The following is a 25,841-nucleotide window of genomic DNA, read 5'->3' on the forward strand; positions in this document are numbered from 1 at the left end:
GGGTCTGCTGGGCTGTGTGGCTCCCCAGAGCTGTGGGAGGGCACAGCAGGCTCTGTCTGGCTGTCCCCAGAGTGCCAGGCTGTGTGCTGGTGGGTTAGCAAACACCAGCCAGGAATGCTGAGCTCCTGCAGCTCGGGGCTGGGGAATGTGTGGCAGCAGGGAACTGAATAAATAACCCAGCTTGGATTATTCAAATAGGAACACTGGGTTTTCTTGAGGCTAATTAAGGAAAAGCTCCAAAACTAAGAACGGAGGGAGGCCTCCCTCTGCCTGAAGTCCTAAGCTGCTAAAACCAGCCTTGCAGAACTAATTAGTTGGAGTTCTTGTGCCATGTGGGTGGGATTCAGTGTTTGGATTTTTAAGAGCTTTTTACCCATTTTTTGATTCTGCTGTTTACCACTCTCTGCACTAGGATCCCAGCTGGAAAATTATGACAAGAGGAAAATTTCTCCTTGGCTGCATTTTGCCCCCCACAGTAGTTGCAAAGGGGTTGGGAGGGACAGAGTGTGATGGATCTGTCAGCAGCAACTCTGATGGACAGCGTTTCCTAGGCCTCAATCTGTGGATTCTACAGTTTGAGTGAGATTGGTAAAGTGACAGTGGAAAAAAAACTAACAATTGACAGAATTTGTTCCAGAAACTTCTGTCACTACTGTCCACAGGCTTGTACTATACTGACAGCTGACTTTTTGATATTTTTTTTAAACTCTTCTAATCTAGTTCTAGTGCTTAGAAGCTCTCACAGGTGCTCAGTTTTTCTTGGACAGAGAAACTTAGGTGACCACAATCTGTTTTAAATAGGGAGTGAATGTGGATAGTTGTGATCTGGAGCTGCACATCTGTAATGTCTTGATACCTTCATGATAAACAGCAGAGAGCAGACATGCCATTCAGTTGTGATTGACCACCTTGCCCACAAACAAGGCAGAATATTTTTCTCTCCTGTTGGTGTCCTCTGAAGGCCGGGGGCAGAGATCTGTTATTTTTTGGTTTTACTTTGGAGGTGGTTAATCACTATACCACAGCCTATGTGGATGAAAGGACAAATAGGCAAAGTTGAAAGTGTATTGACATGATGTGAGATAGATAAGCTGTGTGAGAATAAAAATATCAGGCTTGAATCTCCATTACTGTTGTAGGGAACACAGCATTCTGTGTCTGGTGCTGCCCAATCCATCCAGTCAAATTGTTCCATTATTGATGGTTGTGCACACAGACCTGCAGAGAGCTGCAGCAGCTTTCGATGAGTATTTAATGTGCTCATGATACTCCTACAGATAGTCATGAGAACAGGATGGTTTCTGTTGTGCTGAGCCTTAAAATGTATGGCCAACAGCAAAAGGTGATGTTGTATCATGTGAACTTCTCCTGGTTTATGAGGGGTCAGTGGTAATGCCTGAAAATGAGCCCAGTGTGGCTGATGTGCCTTGTGTGCATGTCTGTGGCCAGACAGGGTCCTGGACTCATGCTGTGATCTGGGATTTTGTTGGCCCTGAAGGAATTGGGGTACATGGGAGGTGGGCAGAGGGTCTGAGGGAAGAGCAGGTCAAGAGGGGTGAAGCTGCTGACAGCAGGAGTCAAGGAGGAAGTTTGGAAGTAGAATGAGAGCAGGGCTATATATAATTATTTAATTTACATCTCTGCACCAAGGGAAGCTTGTTTATTTTATGTTGCATCTTTATCAAAACCAAGATGTTCTATCAAGGTAGTAGGCACCAGCAGAAAGTTTAAAAATGTCCCTTAGAATTAAACTAAGTGTTTTTTTTAGGTCACGAAGTACTTCTTTGTGCTCAGTCCCTCAGTCTTGCCTTCGTAACCTAACTGCAGTTTAGCCAAAAGAGAGGAAAATGGGCTTGTCCTGTCAGCTCCCTGGTGCACTGACAGGCAGCTTATTGCTTTAGCTGTAGAGCTGTGTGGGGTTGGAGGAGATGCAGCTGTGCTGCTCCCAGGGTATGTGTCAGGGAGATTCTCTGTGGCTCAGGAAAATGATGTGTGGCTTTCCCAGCTGTGAACTGAGGAGTATGTGTATGCACAGAGACAAATGCAGCCCAAGGAGCTCACAGGGACCTGCATCACTTGGGCCACAAAATGTTCTGTCCTGCAGCTATGCTGGGACTTTTCTTGACCCTCAGTAAAAGCTTTTGTCTCTTGTACAGCCAAACAGGGTTGGCTCCATATGGCTCCCTAAAGCTGTTCTGTAGCTATTTCAGGGTATATTTTTTATGATTATTAAAATATTTCTATGTTTTCTTGTCCTGCTGTTCCTAATGACCCTTGGAAACATAAGCTGCCTCTTTACTAAATCTTCTGGTTAATTAAACGGAACCATTTTATATGCACTTTCCCAGGAAGTCTAGTGTTCTGCTTTTACTGGTGTTTTGGAAAGTTAAAGGCTATATTCTGCTAATGTGGAAAGTACAAATAATGTCAGCACGTCTATTTTTTTAAATAATAGATGTATCAAAAGAGTTATCTCAGACGTAAAGGTGTTAAAAGGAGGAAAACAGTGGCCAGTGAATGAAGTTGTAATTCAGAGTTTCCGTGAACAATGGGGCCCCTCTGCATTTGGTGATTCTCACGTTTGCTTGTCTGTGAATGTGTTCAGCTAAAAGTTGCCTCAATGAGTGCAGATGAGACTAAGATAAACTGCTTGCCCTCTGGCAGAATAAATATTTCAAATAAAATCAACTCCAGACAGTCCAGGCAAGCAGCTATTGATCCCTAAAAGCCTGAACTTAAACCCAATGAATATTCCAGAGCTCAACCCTGCAGAGCCTTCCTAAATGCTGATCAATATGCAATTACTTCCCCTGAAAACATTTCTGGTGTCATCTGGCCTAAGGAGTACTTTATTTTTAGCTCTCTGTAGTGGGGATGTGGGGGTGCCAAACCACCCTCCTGCACAGCCTGTGGCTCCTGGAGGGAACTCAGAGTCCAGCTCCCCTGCTTCCCTCCCACCATGGTGTCAGAAGTGCCTGTGGCTGAGCTGGGCAGGGTCATTTTCTTTCAGGCTGGGGTGTTCATATATGGGTATTTTAGGTTGCCTGTTGTTAGGGGCTCATGAAGTCGGGTCTCTCCAGGGAAGTTGTTTTTCACAGCTCTCTGGAGGCTTTGAAGAGCCCCTGCTGATGGACATGGGGTCCTGGTGGCTGAGTGAAAGGTGGTGAGGCTTGTGACTGTCCTGTCGGGACTGTCCTCCTAGGCTGGTCTTTGGGGACACTGGTGGTTTATGTTCTCCAAGCTCATGTTAGCTCCTACTGATGTTCACTTAGTCTGGGCTGTATTATTGACCAGTTTTTCAGTTCAGTTTCAGTTTTCCCATGGATGGATTATAAATTCCTCTGGTTTGGTTTGTGAGGTACAGGGCAGCTGGAGATCATTTTTAGGGCATTGCTGTATAGCTGGTGTGAGTTACCACCATCAACATTCTGAACTGGCATTAAAGCAGAAGAGCCCAGGGTCTGTCTGCCTCCTTTCATTGTGTGCTTCCTGGTGGTGGGGTTTCGTTATAACTGACCCAGCTACACTCATCAAACTTACTTTATTAAATTAAAGTATTATTAGGTCAAAATCCTGATCTTTTTGGCGTGATAGTACTTGCCTTTTGTATCCAACACAGCCTCCCCTTCTGTTTTGTGCCAGTGTTTGTAAAGGAGTGAAAAAATATCTTCTTCAGGAGCCAAGAAATAAGAAAAAAACCCCATGACAATAAAATACATAAAATGAAATAAAAATAGAAAATAAAAAGAAATAAAAGACATTAAAAAAGAAATAACCAAGACAATATTCTCAGACACAGTTTTGAAAAGAGTTACTGTTGATGCATTGTTTTGGCTTCTAGAAGAGAAATCTAGCTTAGAGCTTGTGCTCAAACTCTTCATCTTGTCCTTGTCATGTTCCTTTCTCTTGTCTCTTTAAAGTAGAGTGCTCCAAAGCTCCTTATGTCTCTGTACAATTTAATTTACCTCTTTCACAGAGAGAAGAAGATTTCCCGCAGCAGTGCCCTGAAGGTGCTTGACCATGCCATGATTGGACCAGAGGGCACAGACAACTGTCACAAGTTTGTGGACATCCTTGGGCTGAGAACCATTTTCCCTCTTTTCATGAAATCACCCAAAAAGATAAAGAAAGTTGGAACAACTGAAAAAGAACACGAAGGTAGGTGTGCTTCTAGATCCTTCTTACTGCTGTGGAGGAGGTGAATGGACAGGACAGCCAATATCTGAAAAGTACCTGCAGGGAAGAGGGAAGGGCAGAGCACCCATCTTTGCAGCTTTCAGGTCTGGATATCCAGCCTGACACAGCTGGCTGTTGAGGGCACACTTGTCCTGCTTGTTTTGGTATCAGCATCTCCTGGTGATTCCATTTCGTGGGCTGTTAATAAGTTATTTTACTCCTGTAGAGTCTGTTGTTTGAAGCTCCTACTCTGATGCAAAATTCTTTTGAAAAGAGTAATGAGGCAACTACAAATGTCACCTCAAAAGCAGTGTTTTCATGGCTCTGAGCACTGAAGTGTGACTGGATGAACATCAGGCATTGCAGAAACAAACTGCATTGCTTTTGAAGTTGTTTTTTTTTCTCTTTTTATATTTTTTAACTCTCTGCCCTGGAAAACTGCTTTAACAGAGATCTACTGTGGAATAAAACTGCAATTACTGTGGGACTTTATGCTGAGCTGAGTGGTCAGTCCCTCCTGCTCCTGGTAGCACTGCCTTTCCCATTTTGTTAGTGGACTATGTCTTGGAAGAAACTTTAAATACTGTCAGTGGTGCTCAAGGTTTTGTGCCATTTCATTGCTCAGCTCAGTTCTACAGAGGGTGAATATTGTCAAAAGCTGAAGAGGTGTGAGTGGGTCTCACATATGCCTAGGATCCATCCTGAACTCCTGCAGCAAGCCAAGGGAAAAGGTGGAAGGAAATAGCAAAAACATGGGAGCTCTAAACCCAAATCTCCTGCTTTGGGACTATTCTGGCAGCTCAGGTGGGACTCAGGTGTTCTCCCAAGGCCAGGAGGGAGGTACTGTCCCTGCAGAGCTCTCTGGGTGCTGGTTGAGGCACTGGCTGGGACTGAATAGCTCCTTTCTCTGTCTGAGCTGAGGACAGCAGCTGCTTGTCCTCCCTCCTGAGGACAAGGAATGGGCACTGGCATGGGCTGGGCATATGTGTGGCAGTGGCTGCTTTCCTGGCACAGGTGGAGTGTGGGGGCTCACCTGTCACCCAATCCCAGAGCAATTCACACACCTGCTGACTGTTCTGGTTACTTTATCTGCCTTGTGTTGCTTGTCTTGGGTAGATAATGGTGAGGGGGTGATGCTGTCGTGTGGTCTGGGGTTAATTCAATGGACTTGAAGTGACAGGTTTGGTTTCTGTAGGTTATGTAATAAAATATACAATTTATGCTTCGATGGATTTTGGGGATATTTCGAAATTTTCATTTGAAGTTTGAAAATGAGGTTTGTTTAATTCTTCTTACTCAGAGAAAGCTTCAGCTGGAGTAGGAGGTTCTGGGTAGAGGTCTGAGTCTGGCTCATGCCATTGACTTAATTTTTCAGTTTTGGAAAGTGAGCTAATCTCTGTCTCATCTCCTGCTTCTGGAGACTGCAGTTGATACCTGTGTGCAGTCCTGGCTGCTGTGAGGATTAGTCTGGAAAGTCCTGACAGGGTCACTTCCTGACTATTTCTGTGATAGCATGAGAAGCCAATCTGGCCTCAGGAAAATTAGGTGATCCATGCAAACAGAATTTGTATCACACCTCCATCTCATTATCATGCTGAAGAAATGGAGAACATTAAGATGAGTCCAGAAATCAGTTCTATTAAAATAAACTCTCCCTAAAAGGCTGTGGTAGTAAGTCCAATTTTCTTTGTTTTGCATCACTGGGCAGGTGAGTTACTGAATTTCTAACAACAGGAGGTAATAGAGATGTTCAACAGGGCTCCCTGGAGCCTGTCACGCCATTGTCCTGACATGGTGTAAGCAGCACAGAGTGTGCTTTTACTCTGCTGAGTGTTGCCCCAGCCATGCAGTAGTTACTCCTGAGGGGGGAACATGGCACAGGCTCCAGGGTGCCTCTGGCTTTAAAGGAAATGTGCAGGCGTGGCATGATGGAACTGGTTCCTCCTGTGCTGTTCTGGTCTTAGGACCATGCTGCTTTTTGCTTATCTCTTTGTTTATTGATCAAAAAGAACACTCAGGTTCAGTCTGCATCTTTTCTCATAAAGACTTTATCCTGTGTTCAATCTGGTTTAAAAAAATTAATTAGAACAGTCTTGTATTAGGAGGGCTTTCATGTGTATGCCAAATGGAGGAAGAGATTCCTGTAAAGGATTCTTTGGAATGGCTTTGCAGCAGTGGCATCTGTACTTACTTAAAGCAGCTCTGAGGAGCTGGGCTGTGCTTGCCTTCTCTGTGTTGCTGCTGGGATGGTGTCAGGCTGGGCAACCCAGGCTGTGCTGTAAAACACAAAAGCCTCAGTGGGCTCTGAAACCTGGGGCCTAATTACAGCTGTCTAAAGGCCAGCCTTGCTAAAATGCTCCAGCACTGGGTGAGGTACCAAACAGCTCTGCTGAAGGGGTTGTCCTGCCTGTCCCTTTGTGTGCAGTGGCTGAAATGCCACCAGGCTGGTGGTGCTGGCACCCACAGTGGCTCCATGTAATCTGATGTTTATAGGAAAATATCCCCTTGTCTTTATTTTATAGCAGTGTTGCTATTTACATAAGAGATAGTCTATAAAACCATGTTTGTTTTATTGTCTCTAAGGCGGTGTTATGAATGTGACAAAATAATAAATACCCCGGTGAAAAAAAAATCTCAATGTGACTTGCTGAGCTTTTATTTATTGCAGAAATTTATAATCCAAATTAAATTTGATAAAAGTAACTTCTCTGTAATGTATTTCTTCCTTTCTAAATGCTAGCATAAAGGTGTCAGTGCTGGTTAGCTACATTTTAAACACTGTCAGTGTTTAAAAATTATTTTACTCTAGGGAGCCTGTGAACAATTTAAATCCAAACTGCACATATTTATGCTTTATGTACACTATGTAATTAGGAAAAAAGAAGGGGAAAATTTCTTAACCATCTTTATGGATGATCTGAGCCTGAAGATTGGGCCTGTGGTGTCTAACTGAGTGCACATTATCTACACTTGAATTTTGCCTGTGTTTGTACAGATCATTATATTAGGATATTAGATTTGGGAGAAAAAACTCGTTGGAAACAATTTCCTTTTTTCTGAGGCAGTGAAGCGACTCAAACCAGAAATATTTTGCAGCTAAAGACAGAAATGGCTTAGAGTTTTTTTTGTGTCTGTGAGGTTGCAATACGTGCGAGTGCCCAGCTGGGTTGGACAGCCAGAGAGAACCAGCCTGGCTGTGTAGGAGATGCCATGTCCTGGTTGTGTGTTGTGAGCTGGTTGAACTGCAGTGTCCCTTTAGTGATTGCAGGGAATGGACAGAAATCTCTCTTTGTGTGGTTCTTGGCAAAAATAGAGGGTAAGATTTTAAATAACACTTCTTTGTTGTGACTTTTGAAATGTGGGGGTTGTTATGTGAGCATCTGCATTCCCAAAACCTTCCTGTTGCAGAGCTGAGGGTCAGGGTGTCTCCCTGTTCCTGAGGGTGCAGCAGCTCTCAGCACACTCGAGTCACAGCACAGCTGGATGTTGGCTTGAAATTCTTGAACAGTCTCAGTGAACTAAAAATGTAGAAAACACAAATTCCTCCTGAATTAGAGAGTCTAGTGAAGCAATCATAGCTGGCTCAACAGGCTGTATATCCTCCTGCTCTTTCTGAAGATGGTTATTTGCAGTCGAGTTTTGCTCACTTGGAGAGTGTAATGAACTATAAAAGGATGTTTGTCCAATTCATCTTCATTTAAAAGCCTTCTCTTGTCTTAGATGTCAGTTTTACTTAGGAATGCTTAATTTGATAACCTAAGAATTAGTTCAGCTGGTTTCCAAAGGAGAATTCCTGTCACTGGGGTGTTTTGCTTGTTTGCCCTTTGTCAATAACAAAGCCTCTTTTAGAGATCCTCCGCTACACCCTCCCTTTAAAAACAACAACAAAACCCATTTCTTAGTAAATACACTCTTACTCCTTTGTGACATGCACTAAAGGCATCAGAGCCCTTGGAATGAATGTCTGCTGCAGAGCCAGGTTCCCTGGGCATGGGGCAGCATGAAAGTGAAAAGGCAACAGCAGAAGCATGGACTGATAAGGAGTTATTGGTATTAACTGATCCCCCTCTGCTAGCCAGCAGAAAGTGTTTTTCTTTTGGTGGTCTTGAGAAGTGAGCACCCAGGGAAGGCATCAGTCTGTTTTAAGCAGAACTTTATTATGCCAATTTGTTATTTCACCATCACCCTCCGACAGGAACCTGTGATTTGAGTGAGCCATGATGCTGAGAACAGAGTTAAATTTATCTCAATTAAAGTGAGCGTGCTCTGTTACAAGAACATCAGAAGAATAAACTTTCTCAGTCAATTGCAAGAATTTTGTTTTATGTTCAGCTTGATGGCTGGATCTGACTCACCAGGGCTGTTGCATGTGGAGCATTTCCAACCCTCCCAGGCCCCCCTTCACCCATCCATAAAATTGGTGTTTCTTGCTTGTTCTCAGTATTTTAAGATAAGATTTTTCTTGACAAAATGCAGTGGTACTCGAGTGGGTTATTTTTCTGAAATGTAGATTATTAATGCACATGAAAATAAGTAAGGTTATCAGATGCAACACCACTGGAATAGCATGTCCCAGTGCCACCTGTAATACTGGGATGCACCAGTGGCTTCATTCAGGTTTCCCAGCAGCCCTGAAGGCACAGAGTTGTGTGCCTAGGAGGGGTAGAAGTATCTCAAAGAGCTGGCTTGCTTTTTTCTAGTATTTTCCTGCTTCTAGTTAGAAACTACAATTTGTCTTAAGCATTTTTTTACAAGACAGAAGGCTCCTGAATATGTTCTGCTGGGTTCCCCAGATCATCCTGCTTGGCCTCTAACCGGCTGCTGTTCCTGACATCCAGAACTGTCCACTGTCCCCTTCCTGCAGGATGATGCTTGCCTCCTCTTCCTCACTGTTGAGCTTCCTCCCCTGCCAGGCAGATGTCCATTACAATGAGATGTAATAAGAAAAAAAATAAAAAGCAAGGGGTGGGGGTAATAAAGCCAGAGGAGTGTAGTGTTACAGCTTGATTTGACAGGACCTCCTGCTGTTGCAGCTGCCAGTGCCAGCCATGGAATAGATTAATCTGTATTCCAACACGCCGGGCTGAAGTCAAGATCGATCTAATTAGGGTGTTTTAAACACTGCTTGCATGCTGAAGTCTCTGTGCCTGTCTGGAGAGGGAAAGGCTCCCAAGAGCTTGAGGTGATGCTGGGCTAAGCAGGACCCTGGTGCTGCTGCAGGAAGCACATGGAATATGACCTCCTAGAGCCAGGGATGTGTCTGGGATGGTGCTCTGCAGGACTGGGATGGTGGAAGCAGCAGGGCTTGCAGGTGAGCCAGCCATGGGGCAGCAGCAGTGCTACTGGCTGATGAGAGAGAAGCTTCCCATCTTCCCACATCCATGAACTGTGGAGGTTTTGGGATGTTTGCCTGAAAAAAAATGTTCTTGATGCATAGTAGCTGCCAGCTGGTACCTGTTATTTCTGTGAAGGCATCTCTGTGGTGCTTCAGCGCAGCTCATTTGGGTGTTTGCGTCTCAAAGGAATCACATTTAGTCATTCTTTGAAATAGGGCTCACCTGCAACCTCTGCCTCTGGCCTTGTCTGTGCTCTCCCTGGAGGTGATGCATTTTGTGCAGGTGTTGTGGGCTTTGGCTAAGTATTACGTTCCTATGGAGAAGCTCCTAGAATATTGTGTAGAAGGGAGGCTGCCTGTGGCTTCACCCTGGGGCAATGCACTGCTCGTGGCCTCTGTCTGCACTGAGATCAAAGCCAGGCAGCTGCAGGTTCTGCCTTCTGGGGACTCAGAACAGCATCAGCTACTCGCCATTTCCCAAAGGAGATCCAATCCTGAGCAAATATTGTGATTACAGCTTTTAAAATGTTGTACATGTGAGATGGACATTGGGTCAGTCCATGGTAAAAGACTGAGACCTCATCTGTGGGAACCTACTAACCCCAAGGTTAGTATTTCTTCCCATGGCTGTGCAAACACTTTAATCTATTAAATCGTGTACTCAGCCTCTCATTCCATCAAGGTTTACCCTCATTTTGGCCAGTGTCCTTGCTCATGGATGTTGGTATTTATTGGGCCAGGACTTGCATTATCAGGCATAACCTTGATTTTGGGGTGTGGCATAAAACACACTACTGCATTATTTTTTTAGGAAGCTGATAAAAAACCAGTTTAGATAGTTCAGAAATATTTCTGCAAAATATTTCTTGGAACATTTTGACTAGGCAACTGAATATTTCCTGAATTTTCTGCAGCAGTATGTTGAAAGAATAATCTTGTTCTCAAAACCTCTGTGTCAGCTCCTTTAGACTTGTCAGTAGTTTTAAAGATTTTATTGATAAAATAGATAAATATCTGCATACAACCACCAAAGCAAAAATGATGGCTAAAATACATTTCCTAGTAAAGGAATATTGGAAAAAAGCAATGAAGACAGATCATTGGTGAGAATACTGCTACTAAAATGCTGCATCAACACTTCCAAAAAAAGAAGATTGAGGAAAAGAATAGTGTGACATACAGAATGCTGAGTTCTTCCTTAACCAACAGAGCATATGTTGGCATATATGGGGGGGGGGAGGGGAAACCCCTTCGTTTTGTTGAATTTCTTTCTCCTTAAGAAAACGGGATCTTGCAAGAACTTGAAGGTTTTTACAACGCTTTGAATGTCAACACTTTACGTGGTGTAGCTTTTTGTGGAATAACAGTTTGTGTGCAGTGGGAGCGTGCAGTGACACCCCCGGAGCCATCCTTCAGCCCCGTTAGCCTGTCGGGATGACGGAGCAGCCGCACGGTGCGGCCACAGATAAACCTGTTATCTGCCTGCTCCTCCTGCCGGCGCCGCTCCCGATCTCCTTGGAACATGAAAAATTGACAGCACCTCAGGCAGAAATCTGTTTCCAAAGGGAAGCTCCATTTATAAGCGGCTAATGAAATGGGGGGTGCGCGTGTGTGCCTGCGCAGCTTCTCCTCGTGCTGCCCTTGTGCGGGATGCAGATAATCCGTGCAGCAGGGAGCGCAGGTGCCCCTGGCCTGGCAGCCTGTGTGCTTTCACCTTCCAGGGCACAGCTGGGAGCAGGAGCTCCCAGCAAACACAGTGGTGTCGCTCATTCTTTGTGTTGGACTGATGGATCAGGGCTGCTCGTGGCTCTGGACTGGGCAGCGCGTGGTGTGACGGCAGTGAGACGGTGATCCCTCTCCTCTGCACACTGTGTTTCCCCCTCTGAAAATATCAGTTCTTGAGGCCCCATTGCTCCCCACCACCATGGGTGAGGAAGTTTATGGCAATTAATTTCAATCAGTCTTAATCAGCAAGATTACAGTGAGGACGTCTTGGAGAAGCTGGGGTGGCTAAACCACCAGGTGTGTGTTTAATGCAGTCATGCAGGTGGGAAGTAGGACTGACTGGTTTGGGAAAGGAAGGAGATTCAAGTCTTTCTCCTTTGCTTTGCATGCTGTGGTTGGGCTTGAGGCGAGTGGCTCAGTCACCTCTCACAGTGGTGGGACATTGACACAGGTGTCTCCTGTGTGCTTGCAGCCTTGACCTTTCTACTTGTCTCCTTGGCTTGTGCTGAAAAACATGACCCCCAAGTGCAATTCAGAAGACTGTAAACATGTTTATTTGGTTGTTTCTGGTTTGTTGTGGTCCATTTATATTCACTGATGGGATTTTGTGTAAATGAAAGTGGTTGGTTTGAGAATTTTTCCACTAGCTCATAGCACTTCAGTCTCTGCAGGGGACTCCCTTTCTCCAGCTCCCTTGTTTCAGTAGCTGTCCCTCCTTTGGTGACCTGAGGGTCATTTGGATGACAGTGCTGGCTTTGGCCAGGGCTCCTTTAGGCCCAAGAGAAGACCAGAGTGGAACTTGTGCTCTATGTAGGGTGCTTTAGGTCCCTGAGGCAAAGGAGGAGGAGACCTCACTGGCTGGGCTGGAATGAGGAGCTATCTGTGCTCCCTGCAAATGTGGCTTGTGGCTCTCACTGCTGCTCTGTCTCCCCTCACCATGATGGGAAGGAACCACAGTTCTGCTTATCAACAGCTACATGCTGGAGTGTTAATAGTAAATTTAATGGCATGTTACAGAGGGAAATAAGCTCCTCTTCCTGATCTCAGCATGCAATTTTCATTTTGTATTTCTAGAACATGTCTGTTCCATCCTGGCCTCCCTTCTGCGAAACCTGAGAGGGCAGCAGAGGACACGGTTACTGAATAAATTCACAGAGAATGACAGTGAGAAGGTGAGTGCTGAATGTGTGTCTCAGTCTCTGGGCTCCCAGGTTGGGAGGGTTCTTGCTCAGGGTGCCTGGTGTACTTGCTGAGTTACAAAAAGCCATCCTTGTAGCTGCCTGCAGAGACTTTGCTGTCACAGACCTTTGTTCTCTCATTCACATTGTATCTACAAACTGCAAAACTGGACATTTAGTGCATGGCCTCCACATCCCCTGTGCTCTTGTTTTCTGTTGCTCTTGCACATGGTAGTAGCAGTTCTGTCCTGGGTTGTGTCTCTGCTGAAACCTGGCCATAGAAGACGCTCTGCGGTATTACATGGTGCTGCCTCTGAGATCAGGACAACGTGGAAAGGCTCCATTGTGTCTGGTGAAGCTCTTTTGCAGAGAGTATAGGAGTTGCTGTGGTACATATTTAACATTCCCCACTCTTCTCCTAGACTGTTTCACTTTAGTGGTGTTTGCTCTGGGAAATTCTTCCCAAAATATTTACACGGTGGTGGATAGATCAAAGCTTTGCAGAAAAGAAGTAGCTTTTGCAAACCAAGGATCCCAAGGGATTTGTAAATTCTGCCACTGGGAAAATACTGGTTTCTTAGTATTCCTCATTAGTGTGTTTTAAAGGTGTTTTTCATAACCTGTTATACCAATTGTAGATAATTACTAGATAGGATTTTAGCTGCCCTAACATAGTTCAGAGGAGAGTGGGAGAGCTGGAACATCCAGCACAGATAGACGAGCCACTGGGGAAACCAGGAGCCTGGGGGACCACAGCACAGAGAGTGAGCTGGGGACACGTGTCTGTTTGCTGCCATTTATGTGGCACTGATGGGACCATGTTCCCTGCAGAATGACATCCAAACGCCTGCAGCCCCAGTGTGCTCATCTGACCAGCACTTGCACCCTCCTTCTGTAACACATTGCTTCCTGGGAGGGACAGAGCTGCCTGTTACTTTGTGAAGGCTGAAGCTGAGAGGAAAACAAAATCGCATGAAGGATTAAAGATGAATGCATTATTCTTTTTTCTTGCTTATGTCTCTCTCTTCTGCCCTGGCAGGTTGATAGGCTGATGGAACTGTATTTTAAGTACCTGGATGCAATGCAGGCAGCTGATAAGAAGATTGATGGGGAGAAGCACGTATGTATTGCTTAAGTTTTGCCAAGTCATGTCTGTAAAACCTCTGCACAACCATGTCATCTGCACAGGACTTCTGGCTCAGCTAGTCACTGTTCTCAGGTGTGCTCTCATACTTGTGCTGCTGCCTCTTAATTCCTATTGCTTTATTTTCCAAGTCCCAGGTAACCTCAGATAAAGTGGGCCGAGCATTTCTCTACAAGTGCTTCTGGCTGTCTCTTAGAGTGAATTTTACTAGAAGTACCTAAGTCTGTGCTTCTGTTTGCCTTCGCTTTTACCTGGCTGCAATCCTGCTCGGTTTGGCAGATGGAGAGCAGGTGAAATGCAGAGAGACAATTACATGATAATGTGTGAGGCCTCCTACTCTGGTCTGCAGAGTTGTGATCTGTGGCGAGAAAGTGTCTGCGTTGATGAGTTGGCTGAGGTGCAGCCGAGGGCTGTGTGCTCCCTGCACACCAGCAGTGAATGTTTGAGTGACACGAGCCTTGGTACTGCACAGCACTTTCTTGGAACTGAAGCTGAAACAGACCTTTTGAAAGGGAATGAGCGGCTGGAGTCAGGAAGCAGCTTGCAGAGCTGTTAGCGAGCTTGGCCAGCTTCCCACAAGATTATCTGTATCAGTGCTGGGGAGGGTGTGAGATTGATTAGCACCGATGGAGAGCAATGGCTGCAGCTGCCATCCCGCACGCCGCGCGCTCCGCGTGCCACGGGCAGCAGCCCCCTGCCAGGCCCCAACAAACAGCTGCCTGCCCGCTGCCAAGGCTGCTTCTCTGGGCCCTGCCAAACATTCCGAGGGCATGGGAGCACTGCTGCTGCTCAAAGAGGTATGGGAGTGAGTGATGAATGGAGCTGCTTTTGCTGCCAGCACTCAGGCTCCATATGGACAGCGGCAGCGTCACCGCTGAGCGGTGGCCTGGAGGAAAACAGCGTTTACCCTTTCCTGCTTTCCTTCTGTGCTCTCTCCTTCCTACTCAGAACAGGGCAAGAAATTATTTATTCTTTACATTTTGGTGTTGTTGAGGGGTTTTAGAACACAAAGGAACAGAATGGTTTTCAGCTGAAGCCTTGTAGTGTGTTGAAGCTGCCTGTACAGAGCCTTAAAATACTACATGCAGAGTGAGGGTATGTGCCCTCTACCTAGGAACACCCTGGAGCAGCCTGCAAACGTTAACATCTGTAGTAAATAGCCAGAACAAAGCAGGAGTGGAGGGAATTTGAGTATGAAGAAGCTTTTGTGGAAAGCTTTCAAATTTCAGTTTTCACTTTTGTGGAAAGTCTTTCAATTAATAATATTAACCCGTTTGAGTCTACTAAATATGCAAGAGAAATAAAACCAAGGAACGCCAGATTCTCCTCCTGTATCCAAAATAAATGGACCACAATTCTTTACCTTCTGTTAGAACTAATAATAGGATTTGGCAGAAGCATCTCATGGGTGCAACACATTAGCCACAGCCTGTATAAAATACAATGTTGATGTTCATTCCTAGCTTGGAACACTTTCGGAGAATTATCATTTGCTTTATTTTGTAGCATCATCAGATGGCCAGTGGGACATGGTCTCCTGAGATGTGAGGTGGCTCAAGTGTTTTCCCCACACAGAAATAGGCAAAAGCCATCATTCTGTCTGTCACATCACAGCACTGTCTGGCTGTGACAGGATTTATGGGGCACTTTAATGTTCCTTGTTGTGGCACATGAATCATTGAGGTGGATTGTATGAACACTTTAGAAACTCTGCTCTGTCACTGGAGGGCTTTTGACCTTCCCCTTGCAGCAGAGGACATAGCACCCCCAAAATCTGGTATACAGATCCTCACCTTTCTCCTTGCCCTATGGAAAAATGATACATGGTGAGATTTTACAGGTTCAGCCTACACTGATGAGACAGATCCGAGTGTGATGGACAGAGTATCCTGGTGTAAGTCTTGCATTACAAGGAGTGAAAAGCTGCTTACACAAGGAACGACTGAGTGCTTTATCTTTAGTAGTGCAGCTGGCATAAGAAGATCCTGCTCTTGCAATTCTCCTCCTTTTTATTTCTTTTAGCTTGGCTTATTTTAGTGATCTGGTTTATAGCCCTGCTTTTCAGCCCATGGCAGTGATGGTAGGGGTATAGTTGAGGGTGGAAGGGAGGGTAGGAATTTCAGCTGTTTTGAGCAGGAACAGTTGTAATAATCTGCACCCTAATCTAGGCTGTGAAACAGCATGAGGTCATTGAGCCCCTTCTCAGTGTTACCCCCTTGTTTGCTTCAGTGGAACCTGTTCAGAAAGGTTCAGAGGTGATAATATGGTGATTATGCTAATTGCCATGGGAAACCCACTAGCAAAGTCCATGAGAGCATTGTCTCCAACACCTGATGCCTGTCTTAGCACTTTTCTCAGAGTTTTTAGTTAATGAAAATACCTTGTTCTCCTCTCAATTTCTTTAATTATTTCTGTAGGAAATGGTGCAACATCCTGTGGCCTTTACCTCTCTAAAATGAAGTATAATTATGGGTGGCAGCAATAGCCTTGATGATCTCTAAAGATGGTAGGAAATGACAAGAGATAGTTGAATATTTTTATAGTTCCACAGAAAATTATGCTCATCAGGTTTATGCAATAAAATACTCTCACCAGACACTTTGTGCTGTAATGACTTACAAATCACATGCTAATTGTGCTACAGCTCAGCCACTTCATCCTTGAAAGGAAGAGTTGGAACTCCTAGAATGAGTGGTGTCCACAGGTGGGGATAACAGGTGAGGATTTGTGTCAGCCCATCCTTTCAGTTTGGTGTAGAAAGACTGAGTTGGTTGGAGCTGTGCTGAGGGCAGGATGTGATGGCTGTGAGTGTGGCTCTTAGCCTGTGGTCTTCAGGCCCCTCCTGAGCATGTCTTGCATCCCTCAGCTCTCACCAGTGATACAGACAGAAAGTAGTAAGGGAGAGACTCCATCCTTAGAGTGAGAGACACGTTGTGGTGGTTGTTTTAGTGCATAGCTATTTGGAACATGCTCATCTTTCTCCACCTGCATTGGCCTCACTGTTCCACGTGGTGAGGATGTAAAACCAGGATTCTGGAGATGTTCTTTCTTCTTGATCAGTACCCATTCCTTTTGTTCTGCCCAGATGTGCAGTGTATGCTGGAAGGTGAGTGATAGATGAGGAGGGAGGAGGATGCAGAAATCTCCTTCAGAGCCCATGTGGAAAAATGTGATTTTTGGTACAGCATGGCATATCCATTGCATCTTTAGGCTTGGAGTCTCTACTTGACACCTTGAGGCCTGTCAGTCCTGCCTCATTAGTGTGAGAGAAGCTCATTTTAGCTTCACAGAAGCCTATCTTATTGCTGTCTTCTCCCATCAGCAAGGGGCATCTCAGTACATATTGCTGGCAGATTAGAAATGGCACCTGAGTGCTCATTTGGAGGTTAGCGACTGACAGCTTTGAAAGAGAGACCAAGTAGGAAAGGGGCTGCTTGGTACTGTACTGGAGGCAGATTAGCACTGAAAGGGTGGCTGTGGTTTAAAAAAAAATAAATAAGAGGACTGTGAAAAGGCACCTTAAAACTGTACTTGTCTTCTAATTCATATCTGCTTAATTTACTGCACAAAATAACCTTCTCTGCTGAGAGGGGCTGTTAGAGCTGCTACTGCTGCGTAATCAAGAGCGTGGCTGCCTGGCTCCAGCTCCTGTGATCGCCGTGCTCGGATCAGAATACAGAGCAGTCCCAGCCTGTGTTTCTTGATCTGGAGAGTCAGAGTCCTGGCCTGTGGAGGTTTTTCTGCTCAGGAATTTAGCACTGTTGAGCAGAGCAGCCAGTGAGCCTGTGTGCAGTGTGGAGTGTGAGCAGTGGTTCAGGAGTGAGTGCGTTGTCTTTTTTGAGGTTTTTTTTTAATATAATTCAGTCAGTGTTCGGCTCTCTCACTAGCCAGACTCATCATTGTTTAGCTTTAGAGACCAGATTTGAGCCATTTGGCATGGATTTAGGATGAGGGAAGTCACTCTCTGCACAAAATTGGATTTTTCTATTTACTGGCAAGAGCTCACATGCAGGCTTTGCCCAGTCATGCCTGTGCCCATGATTTTGAGCACCTGGAGTAAATGACTGTCATGCATGTCTTGGAGTCTTCAGGATCTGATGCTAAAGCATCACATCTGAGTGTAGCCAAAGCAGTTGATTTCACAACACAATTAAGAAGGCACTGGCTTCTAAACTTGTTCTTTTACTGGCAGACTGGATTTCTAGGAGGAAAGAAGTATTTCACTACCCAAGCTTTTCTCTCCCTTTCAAGAGAAAGTGAGAATCAGCTGTATAAGTCATTCCATCAGACTTCTCTCCAGGGAGCATCCATTGCCCCCCTCTAGGGAGAGTTGCACAGGGCTCATTTTCCTTCTTAACGCCTAAAACCCTCAACTCACCATTAGGTGCAAGGGCTTGGCTTGAGAGAACAGCAAAATTTGGCAGCCTCAGTCAGCTTTGGTGCTGGTGACCTTGCATGTGCTCGTGCCTGGAGCATGTGTGTCTGAGGAGGCGCGTCCTGTGGAGCGTTGCAGGTACGGAGTGCTCACAGGTGATGGCTCTAATGAGGAAATATTGCTCTGCCAGACGGCTGCAGAATAAATCACAGAGCTGCAGTGAGCCTGGGGGCTGACGAGCTGCTTCCTTTGTTTAAGAAAGAAACCACAAGACAAACCCCAAAATGCAGAAGGTGACACGTGACACAGTTGTTTGGGCCTGTCAGCCCCCATGAGGATGGAGCACAGGCACATCCTGGGGCCAGCTCAGAGGAGCTGAGCTTGCTGCCAGGTGGCTCTTGCCAGTGTTTTGAAGAAGATGGGCTCTCTGGACATGAGGGATGGAGTGGAATGGAGGAATGGAATGGCCTCTTTCATTCTTCATCTGGTCTCCCTCCGGGCAGGTCTCTCTAGTGAAACTCCTGTATACAGAGGAAGGATGGGTGGTGGGTCATCATTCCCATGGGAGTCATCACTCTTTGACTGAAAAACCCTGTCCTGGGTCTGTCCTGGCAGCACCTCTTAGAAACACAGCTGGAAGAGCCTGGCTGGGCATGGAAATGCTGTCCTTGTGCAGGATTTTCAGATGTCTTTTCTCATCTGTCAGTCAAAAATGAAGCTAGAAGCCTGATAGGTCTTAGAGTGTGCTGGAGTCATGTTCTGCACTGCCAAACAGCACCCTCAGATGGTCAGTAAATGAGCAGGTTTTGTTCCTGACAAGGTTCTGACAAAGAAGTTGTAAATTGTGGATACACGGGTCTGTTACATAGTCATACACTCTGACCCCTCAATGTAGAAATGTGATTTGTATGTTTAAATTAAAATTTTGACTTGTAGATGGACACAGTTAATGACCAGCAAAGGCAAAACTTCTTCAAAACTGAGTGAAACATTTTGTGAATTTAAATGAATTATTAAAAATGCTTCTTTGATAAATATATGGCTGATAATGTTTGGGGGTACAAAAAAGTTCTTAAGAAACCACAAATATCACCAACATTTTGCCACTCCTAATGGGTAGTGCTCTGATAGAATCCTTACACTTTTCCTTTGTGTGGCTTTACAGGACATGGTGCGTCGAGGAGAGATCATAGATGATGACATGGAAGATGAATTCTATCTCCGTCGTCTGGATGCTGGGCTCTTTGTGCTGCAGCTCATCTGTTACATCATGGCAGAGATCTGTAATGCCAACGTTCCCCAGGTAAAGCTGCATACAACGTTGGCAGATCATCTCTGTTTCCATTCATGGTGCAGACAAGGCTCTAAATCCTTGCAAATGCTGTGTTGAGTAATTGTTTCTGTAATTCCCTTTTGGGGAGGAAACCTCCTGTTTGTTGCACTTGTGTCCATACAGTTCCATCAAGTTGCAGCAGATAGGAGGGCATTAGTGGGGACAGAAGCTGATTGTTGTCACTAAATTAATATCATCTGTGTCAGCGAGGTCAGGGTTTGAAATGGAAAGGCCACGTTGATGCCATTGCTGAGGGAGGAGGGGAAAGGGACCTGCTCTTGGGAGGTCTTCCAAGAGCGCAGCTACAGCTTTTCTTGATCTGTGCAAAATGCTGCATCTCTGCTTCCTCTGTGAATACATTGGGGTTTGTGAATGCATTCTGTGGCTTCTTATTTCTGTGCCATGTGCCTTCCTGGCTGCTCCTGCCAAGACTGAGTTAATTTTTGTGGTGCTCAGGTCTCTGCTTATCCCTCAGCATGGGAAAAAGTGGGACTGTGCATGGACTTGTGTTGAAGATCTCTTTCTTCTCTCTCCTACTCCCCATCAGATTCGTCAGAGAGTCCACCAGATCCTGAACATGAGAGGCAGCTCTATTAAAATTGTTCGACACATCCTGAAGGGTGAGTAAAGATATCTTTGTGCAAGTGTCTCATCGCTACCAGGGACAGCTTGGGCATTGCTTTGCAGGATGAGCCTTCACATGTAATTCTCCTTGGCTTCCTGAGCATCTCCAGGCAGCAGCTGAGCAGTGTTCCAAGATCCTGGCAGGGCTGGAATCACCCTGATTAGTGGCGTGCTTTGCTTTGCCTCTGAGTTAGGACACTTGCTGTAGCTGCTGTCAGAGAGCAGCACATCACTCCACGTTTCCATCAGCTCCAGCCTGGCTGGAATTCACTGCTGACATTAACGTGAGAGTAAATATTTAAGGGAAGTGTACACGCCTGCTAGAGGGAAGAATAGTGGAGTCTCATCTTTCATTAACATGGCCTTGCACTTTACCATCTGCACCATATTAGTACCTATGGTGTATTTGTCTTGTTCTTAGTGTCAGATTAATATGGATTATAGCATTAAAGTATCCTCCATAGCTTTAAAATGTAGCTGTTGTGATTTGCAATCCCGGTTTTAAAGTACTGCTTGTTATTTTTAATGCTCATGGTGAATTAGAGCAGTGCCTATTTGAGCTGTGGCCCTCCTCTGCCCGCTGTCCTTCAGTAGCAGCAGCTGCCTGTGGAATGGAGGAGAGGAGGGCAGGATTCAGCCTCTTCCCATGGCCCCTTGGAGCTGAGAGGCTTAGTGGGAGCAGCAAGGAACCAGAGCTGCCCAGAGAAGATGCTTCCTTATGGAATGTATCTGCTCCAAAGGGGCTATGTTGTTTTCAGGATGGGGCAAGGAGTCTATTTTACTTCTAGAGAGAAAGGAAGTTTGGCAGCGTTTCTGGGATACTGGGCTGTGGGATGTCTTTCAATGTTCCTACTTTCTTTGGGAACAACACCGTTCTTCTGGGCTTTTGTTGCCCCCACTTCAACAATGGCAGGTACACACAGCTTATATCCTGGAGAACCTGTTTCATATGCAGGAAGAAAGGAATCATTAGGCTGGTTGGTATGACGAAGAGTGATTTTCTGACATTGTGAGATTACCTGCAGCAATCTCTTTGGCCCTTGTCCTTGGCCACAAAGTGTAAGTTAATGCCTGCTGGTGAGCAGGGGGGGCTACACAGGATGTCTTTTCTGATTTTAATTGTGATATTTGAAAGTTCCTGCCTCTAAACTGCCCCTTTCCAATGTGGAGTACAGCACACGTCCATGTTCAGATTCCCACACTTGCCCTGGGCTGTGTGTCCCTGAGGGAGTTGTCTGCACACCTTGCTGGATTTGCACACCTCACGGTCACAGCTCTGGCTTGTTGACTTACATACCAAGCTGAATTGGAGGGCAGCTGCATTAAAATGTCATCTGATTCTTCCTTCCCCAGACAGTGACTTGCATTGTGAAACTTTCTCCACGGTTGTAATGGCTGTTGCCAGCTCAGGGTCATGCTGGGTTGGGTGGTCTCAGCAGCAGCACCACATTCCCTGCCTGAAGGGGCACATTGGCTTGTTAATATTGCAGGGATGGGTACAGAGTTTGGGTTCTGACTGCAACTCTCCCCAACTCTTACACTTGCCTGTTTTAGAGACTTTTAGAGACAACAGTCAAAACCTCAGTGATAAATTTCCTAGTGGGTGCTTCTGAAGTCCCTGCAGTGGGACTCAGGAGGCAAGAGCAGTACTGTGTTCAGCTGCAGTCTGGAGTCTGAAATTTGAGCATTTCAGTAGTTACACACCCATGTCCACATCCACAGCACAGACTCACCAGCCTGTAACAGCAGCACCATCAGGGTCATGCACCTGCTTCTCTGAAGGAGCCAGTTCCCTGGACACAGCTTCCCAGGGAAGCAAAGGGAACAGGGATTTGGGTGTGGACCCTGCAGCATGCTGCTGGGGTCAGCAAGGGGCTTCCAAAACTTCACTGGAGTCAACTGCACAAGACTCCATTGAAAGTGACTGAGAGATCCAGAGCTTGAGCCTTGGCTGGAGTGTTTCTAGGCTACTTCTGAACTTGTTCTCAGGACAGATGAGGACTGGTTTATTTTTACTTTTCATTCAGTGTTTTGCTCTTGTTGAGTTTTTATTTTCTATTTTTGCATGCTAATTAGGTGCTCAGTTTTTAGTTTGATTTTTATGGCCTACATATTCTCCATGTTTCTCTGGCAACCTGACAGCTGATGGATCCCTTGGGGTGGCTCAGAATTACTTACGATGCAAGCAAGGAAGTGAGACTGTTTTCTTATGGTAGAGCTTTCAAGGGGGAGGAGTGGGCAGGGAATAACGGGAGGCTCATTAATGCATTTCTGCAGGCTGACCAGTCCTCCCACACTTTCTGGAAGATCAAGCATTTCTTGCAACAGGACAGTTAGTTTATGCTTTGGAAGAAAACAACTGAGTGGTGTGTACCTTGGCTGGGGAGATGTTTAAGGGATGGAGGCTGGATTTGGGATGGCAGCAGTGTCTGTGTCTTGGGGAGGTGCCTAGTCTCCATCTGTCATTGGGAATGGAGTGAGGCACAGGCCTCTCTGAAGTGATACTTGGCTCTGGAATGGCAAATCTCACTGTTCCTCACTGATCCAGAGGAACTAGCTGTTGATCCTGGCTCCCTCGGGAGCTCTGTCAGAGCTGCTCCTACAGAGGCCCCTCCCCTCACACCTGGTGTGAGGTGAGTGGGGACGCTGGGAGCTGGGCATGTGGAATTGCACATTCCAGCCCAAACCTGTTAGCACAGGTAAACACAAAGGAAGGGGCAGTGTGCTCTGAGGATGGAGCTCAGTCTGGCTCATGGTGCCTCCATCTGTGCAGGCTCCAGAGCTTCCAGTATCCATTACAAGCCTCAGTATTTCCCAATTGATTTTTACTGTTCTGTAACCATTGTATTTTGTCTAATGAAGCAGAAACCAATCTTGGGCCCTTTCCCTTTGTGTAGCTACAGCAGTGTGTAAGCTCTGGTTAACTGTTGGCAGGGGCAGCTTACATTTGGGTTGTTTTTTTTTCTAGCAGTCTCAGTGAAGTGGTAGAATTTTAAATAAAAAAGCAAATACATAAAATCTCAGTCAGAGATTTACTTTTTTAAGCCTGGTTCTGGGGGTTTTATCTGGTGTCTTCAAGCTGCTAATGCTTCAAATGAGCATTAGCAGCTGTCATAACCCAGTAAACATTCTGCCTTGGAGTCACTGGGGTTTTAGTCTTACAAAGCCTAGATGTTTAGAAGGAGAAATGCTGAGCTTTTGGACAAGATAAGAAGAATTTGTGTCTTGTTTTTGTTTGGGTGATCTCCTGGTACAAAGGAAGGGCAGTGTCATTAGTGGCACTCAGCAGCTCCCTGCTTGAGCCCTAGTCCAAGGAGTCTGGCCATCCTTACAGCTGGGGACAGAGCTGCTGGCTGTGGAGACTATGGCTGTCCCTCACCTGGGCTTGGAGAGGCCACTGCAGGTGGGAAGTGCTGCCCTTGGTCTGCAATAAACTCCAGCACTTGCATTCACTGCAGCTGTTCCAGAGGCACTTGCCCTGATGGAGCGTGGAAGGGGCTGCTGGGGACAGAGCTGGCTCGTCCACCAGCTCCTGGGGCACGCCACTGGCAGAAGGCTCTGGCTGGGAAGGGGACCCCATCCCTATGCACTGGGATCATCTGCTGAGGTTTGGATCCCCAGTGCAGCCCTCTGCCAAAGCACACACAGCACAGGGCCGGGCTGCCTCACAGCAATCAATCCATACACGGGGAGCTACAAGGAGATCGTCCTTGTCAGAGCTTTCTGCTGCTTTTAAGAGCTGTGGAGAGGAGCTCCTCCATCGAGGGAAGGTGCCCTGAGCTGGTCCCTTTGCTGGAGCACTGGGCAGCTCAGGTTCACCTGCAGCAAACCTCAGCGTTACCACCTGCTCATGTTACAGGTACTGGAGTGGTTTATGAATATTAAAAATATTTTTCCCAGAGGCTTGGCAAAGAACTCTACTGCTTTTGCATAGAGTGAGTGTACACACAAGAGGGAGAACTCCCACATCAGCTAACTTCTGCTTGTCCTCATTGCTTTCAATGCTCCTGTAACAAAGGCTTTGATGGAACTCAGAGTGTGTAGCTGTGCTAAACGTATAAATATTAAAGCAAACTTTCTACAGCAACTTACCATTCAGTGCTGAATACAAGCTGTTCTGTTTGTTTGGAAGAAGGAAAAGAATGCAAGCAGGCAGAAGCAGGGAAGTGCTGTTTTAACCATCAGCCTGCTCCTGATTTCCTCAGATTTGTTCAGCTCCTTGCTTCTACAGCTCAGAACCTGCTTTTCATTTTTTCTTTTTAAACCATAATTGAAAATGCAGGTTCTGGTTGCAGGAAGGAGGAGCTGGTAGAGGATGAGAGCTGCCAGTTCCTAATGAACATCAGGAAGGAGAGCTACAGAGGGAATGCTTAGTTCTGTGGTGTTTGGCTGTGTGCATCGTTGAGCAAGACTGTGGTCAGGGTCTGGTGTCCTCTGCCTGATGACAAGGATTTTGGTTTGTAGTTAAATCTGAACTGGTGGCTTTTCTTCTGTGTGGTTAAAAGAGGTAGATGGAGGAATTGGGGTCTCCTAGGCAAAAATCCTCATTCAGGATTCTTGGACATTGTCAGGACTGGGAATGGTTAACAGTTGTTGTCTGTTAACAGTTGTTAACAGACCCTGTCTGACCTTTGCTGATGACACTCAGTGTCCAAAGGAACCTAGGAAGCCAGTGATTTGCAATGATTTATAGCACTGTTTGCATTCTTGAGCATAATGCCATGATTCCCATGCCAGGGAATGGGTGCTCCTGGGTGGTGGTGTCTGCTCAGGCCAGAGCAGGGAGTTCTCTGCCTCTGTCTGCAACAAAATCTTTAATGAGCATCAGCAGGTGTTTGTTATGCAAAGTTTTAACCCTGGGGATGGGCAGGAAAGCCATCAATGCTCCTTGCATTAATTCCCGTTTGGCTGTTTGCAGTACTGTGGATGTAGATTCTGCTGTGATGGCTGCAGGAGCTGTTGCCCTTTGTTTGTTCCTGTTGCACTCAGAGCTGTGTCCCTCTGCTCTCTCCCTGCAGAGTACACGGAGAACATCGGGGATGGAAAGAACCAGGAGTTCCGAGAGAGCGAGCAGAAGCGGATCCTGGATCTGCTGGAGAATTTCTGAGGACCTGGGAGACACCTCTGTGTCTGCCCACAAGGACGTGGCACCAGTTCTCCCTCCTTCTGCCCCTCCTCCAGCCTCTATTGCACGATGAAAGTGATGTTTCTATGAAACTGCTTCTAAATGGGATTTGGGAGATATTAAAGATAGTTTGCTTTTTTTTTAGTTCCTGGTTTGTTATTTGAGCAGTGTTCTGGGAGTGGGGCTGCAGCTGCACACCCAGCACAAAGCCGGCATGAAGTTCCTATCATTTTTATCTTTTTCCCCCTAAATCAAGCTGCCAAGGATCAGTGTGAAACAATACAAATGTGCGCATGGCAGGGAGGGCAGAGAGGAAGCCTGGATGGTTCCAGAGACTGTTTGCAAGTTATTCCAGCCTGATTCATTAATGAAAATGTACAGCCCTTGCTCTGACAGGAGCCAGGGAGGCTGAGATGGTGGTATGTGTCCAGTTCTTCCCTTCTTTAGTGGCACAAGAGATCCAGAAATTGGTCACATCAGCCATTCCTGTTAAATCTTCCCAAAGGTGAGTGGAAATTGAAAGTAGACTCTGGCACGGACTGGTCACTGTTCTCTCCTGAAGAGGGAAAAGAGGGAATGAGTCTGTTCGGCTTTTACCCAGAATGAAGAGTGAGGGGAATTAAGCAGTAACATGCCCAAATTCCATTGCCTTCCTTTCACAGTCAGCTTTGGGTCTTGGCTGTGCTTGTTCAGTAGAAAACCAGTGTTGTGGTTCCTGGACAGGGAGCTTGTCTCTTGGAGCAGCAGTGAGTCCCTGAGGGCAGAGGGGCAGCCCTGCCTGCCCCAGGGAAAGGGGCCACTGCTCATTCTCATCGCCCTCTGCACC

The 25,841-nt window shown here is 46.0% G+C and overlaps 1 protein-coding gene across 2 annotated transcripts in view; it reads left to right on the plus strand.

The window, feature by feature from the left end:
- Positions 1-25,159, plus strand: part of CTNNBL1 (catenin beta like 1) — a 47,192-nt gene extending 22,033 nt beyond the window's left edge. The window contains exons 11-16 of one of the 2 annotated variants that reach the window (XM_062504882.1): positions 3,977-4,158; positions 12,311-12,408; positions 13,454-13,534; positions 19,099-19,236; positions 19,814-19,886; positions 24,909-25,159. In XM_062504882.1, the coding sequence (XP_062360866.1) occupies positions 3,977-4,158; positions 12,311-12,408; positions 13,454-13,534; positions 19,099-19,236; positions 19,814-19,886; positions 24,909-24,997 (661 nt within the window). In that variant the 3' untranslated portion in view covers positions 24,998-25,159. Of the gene's footprint in view, positions 1-3,976; positions 4,159-12,310; positions 12,409-13,453; positions 13,535-16,202; positions 16,277-19,098; positions 19,237-19,813; positions 19,887-24,908 lie in introns of those variants that run through there. The other variant, XM_062504883.1, reaches the window with a different exon arrangement.
- Positions 25,160-25,841: the final 682 nt, after the last annotated feature.

Source organism: Cinclus cinclus, chromosome 18 (assembly GCF_963662255.1).
Source record: "Cinclus cinclus chromosome 18, bCinCin1.1, whole genome shotgun sequence".
NCBI classification, from domain to species: Eukaryota; Metazoa; Chordata; class Aves; order Passeriformes; family Cinclidae; genus Cinclus; species Cinclus cinclus.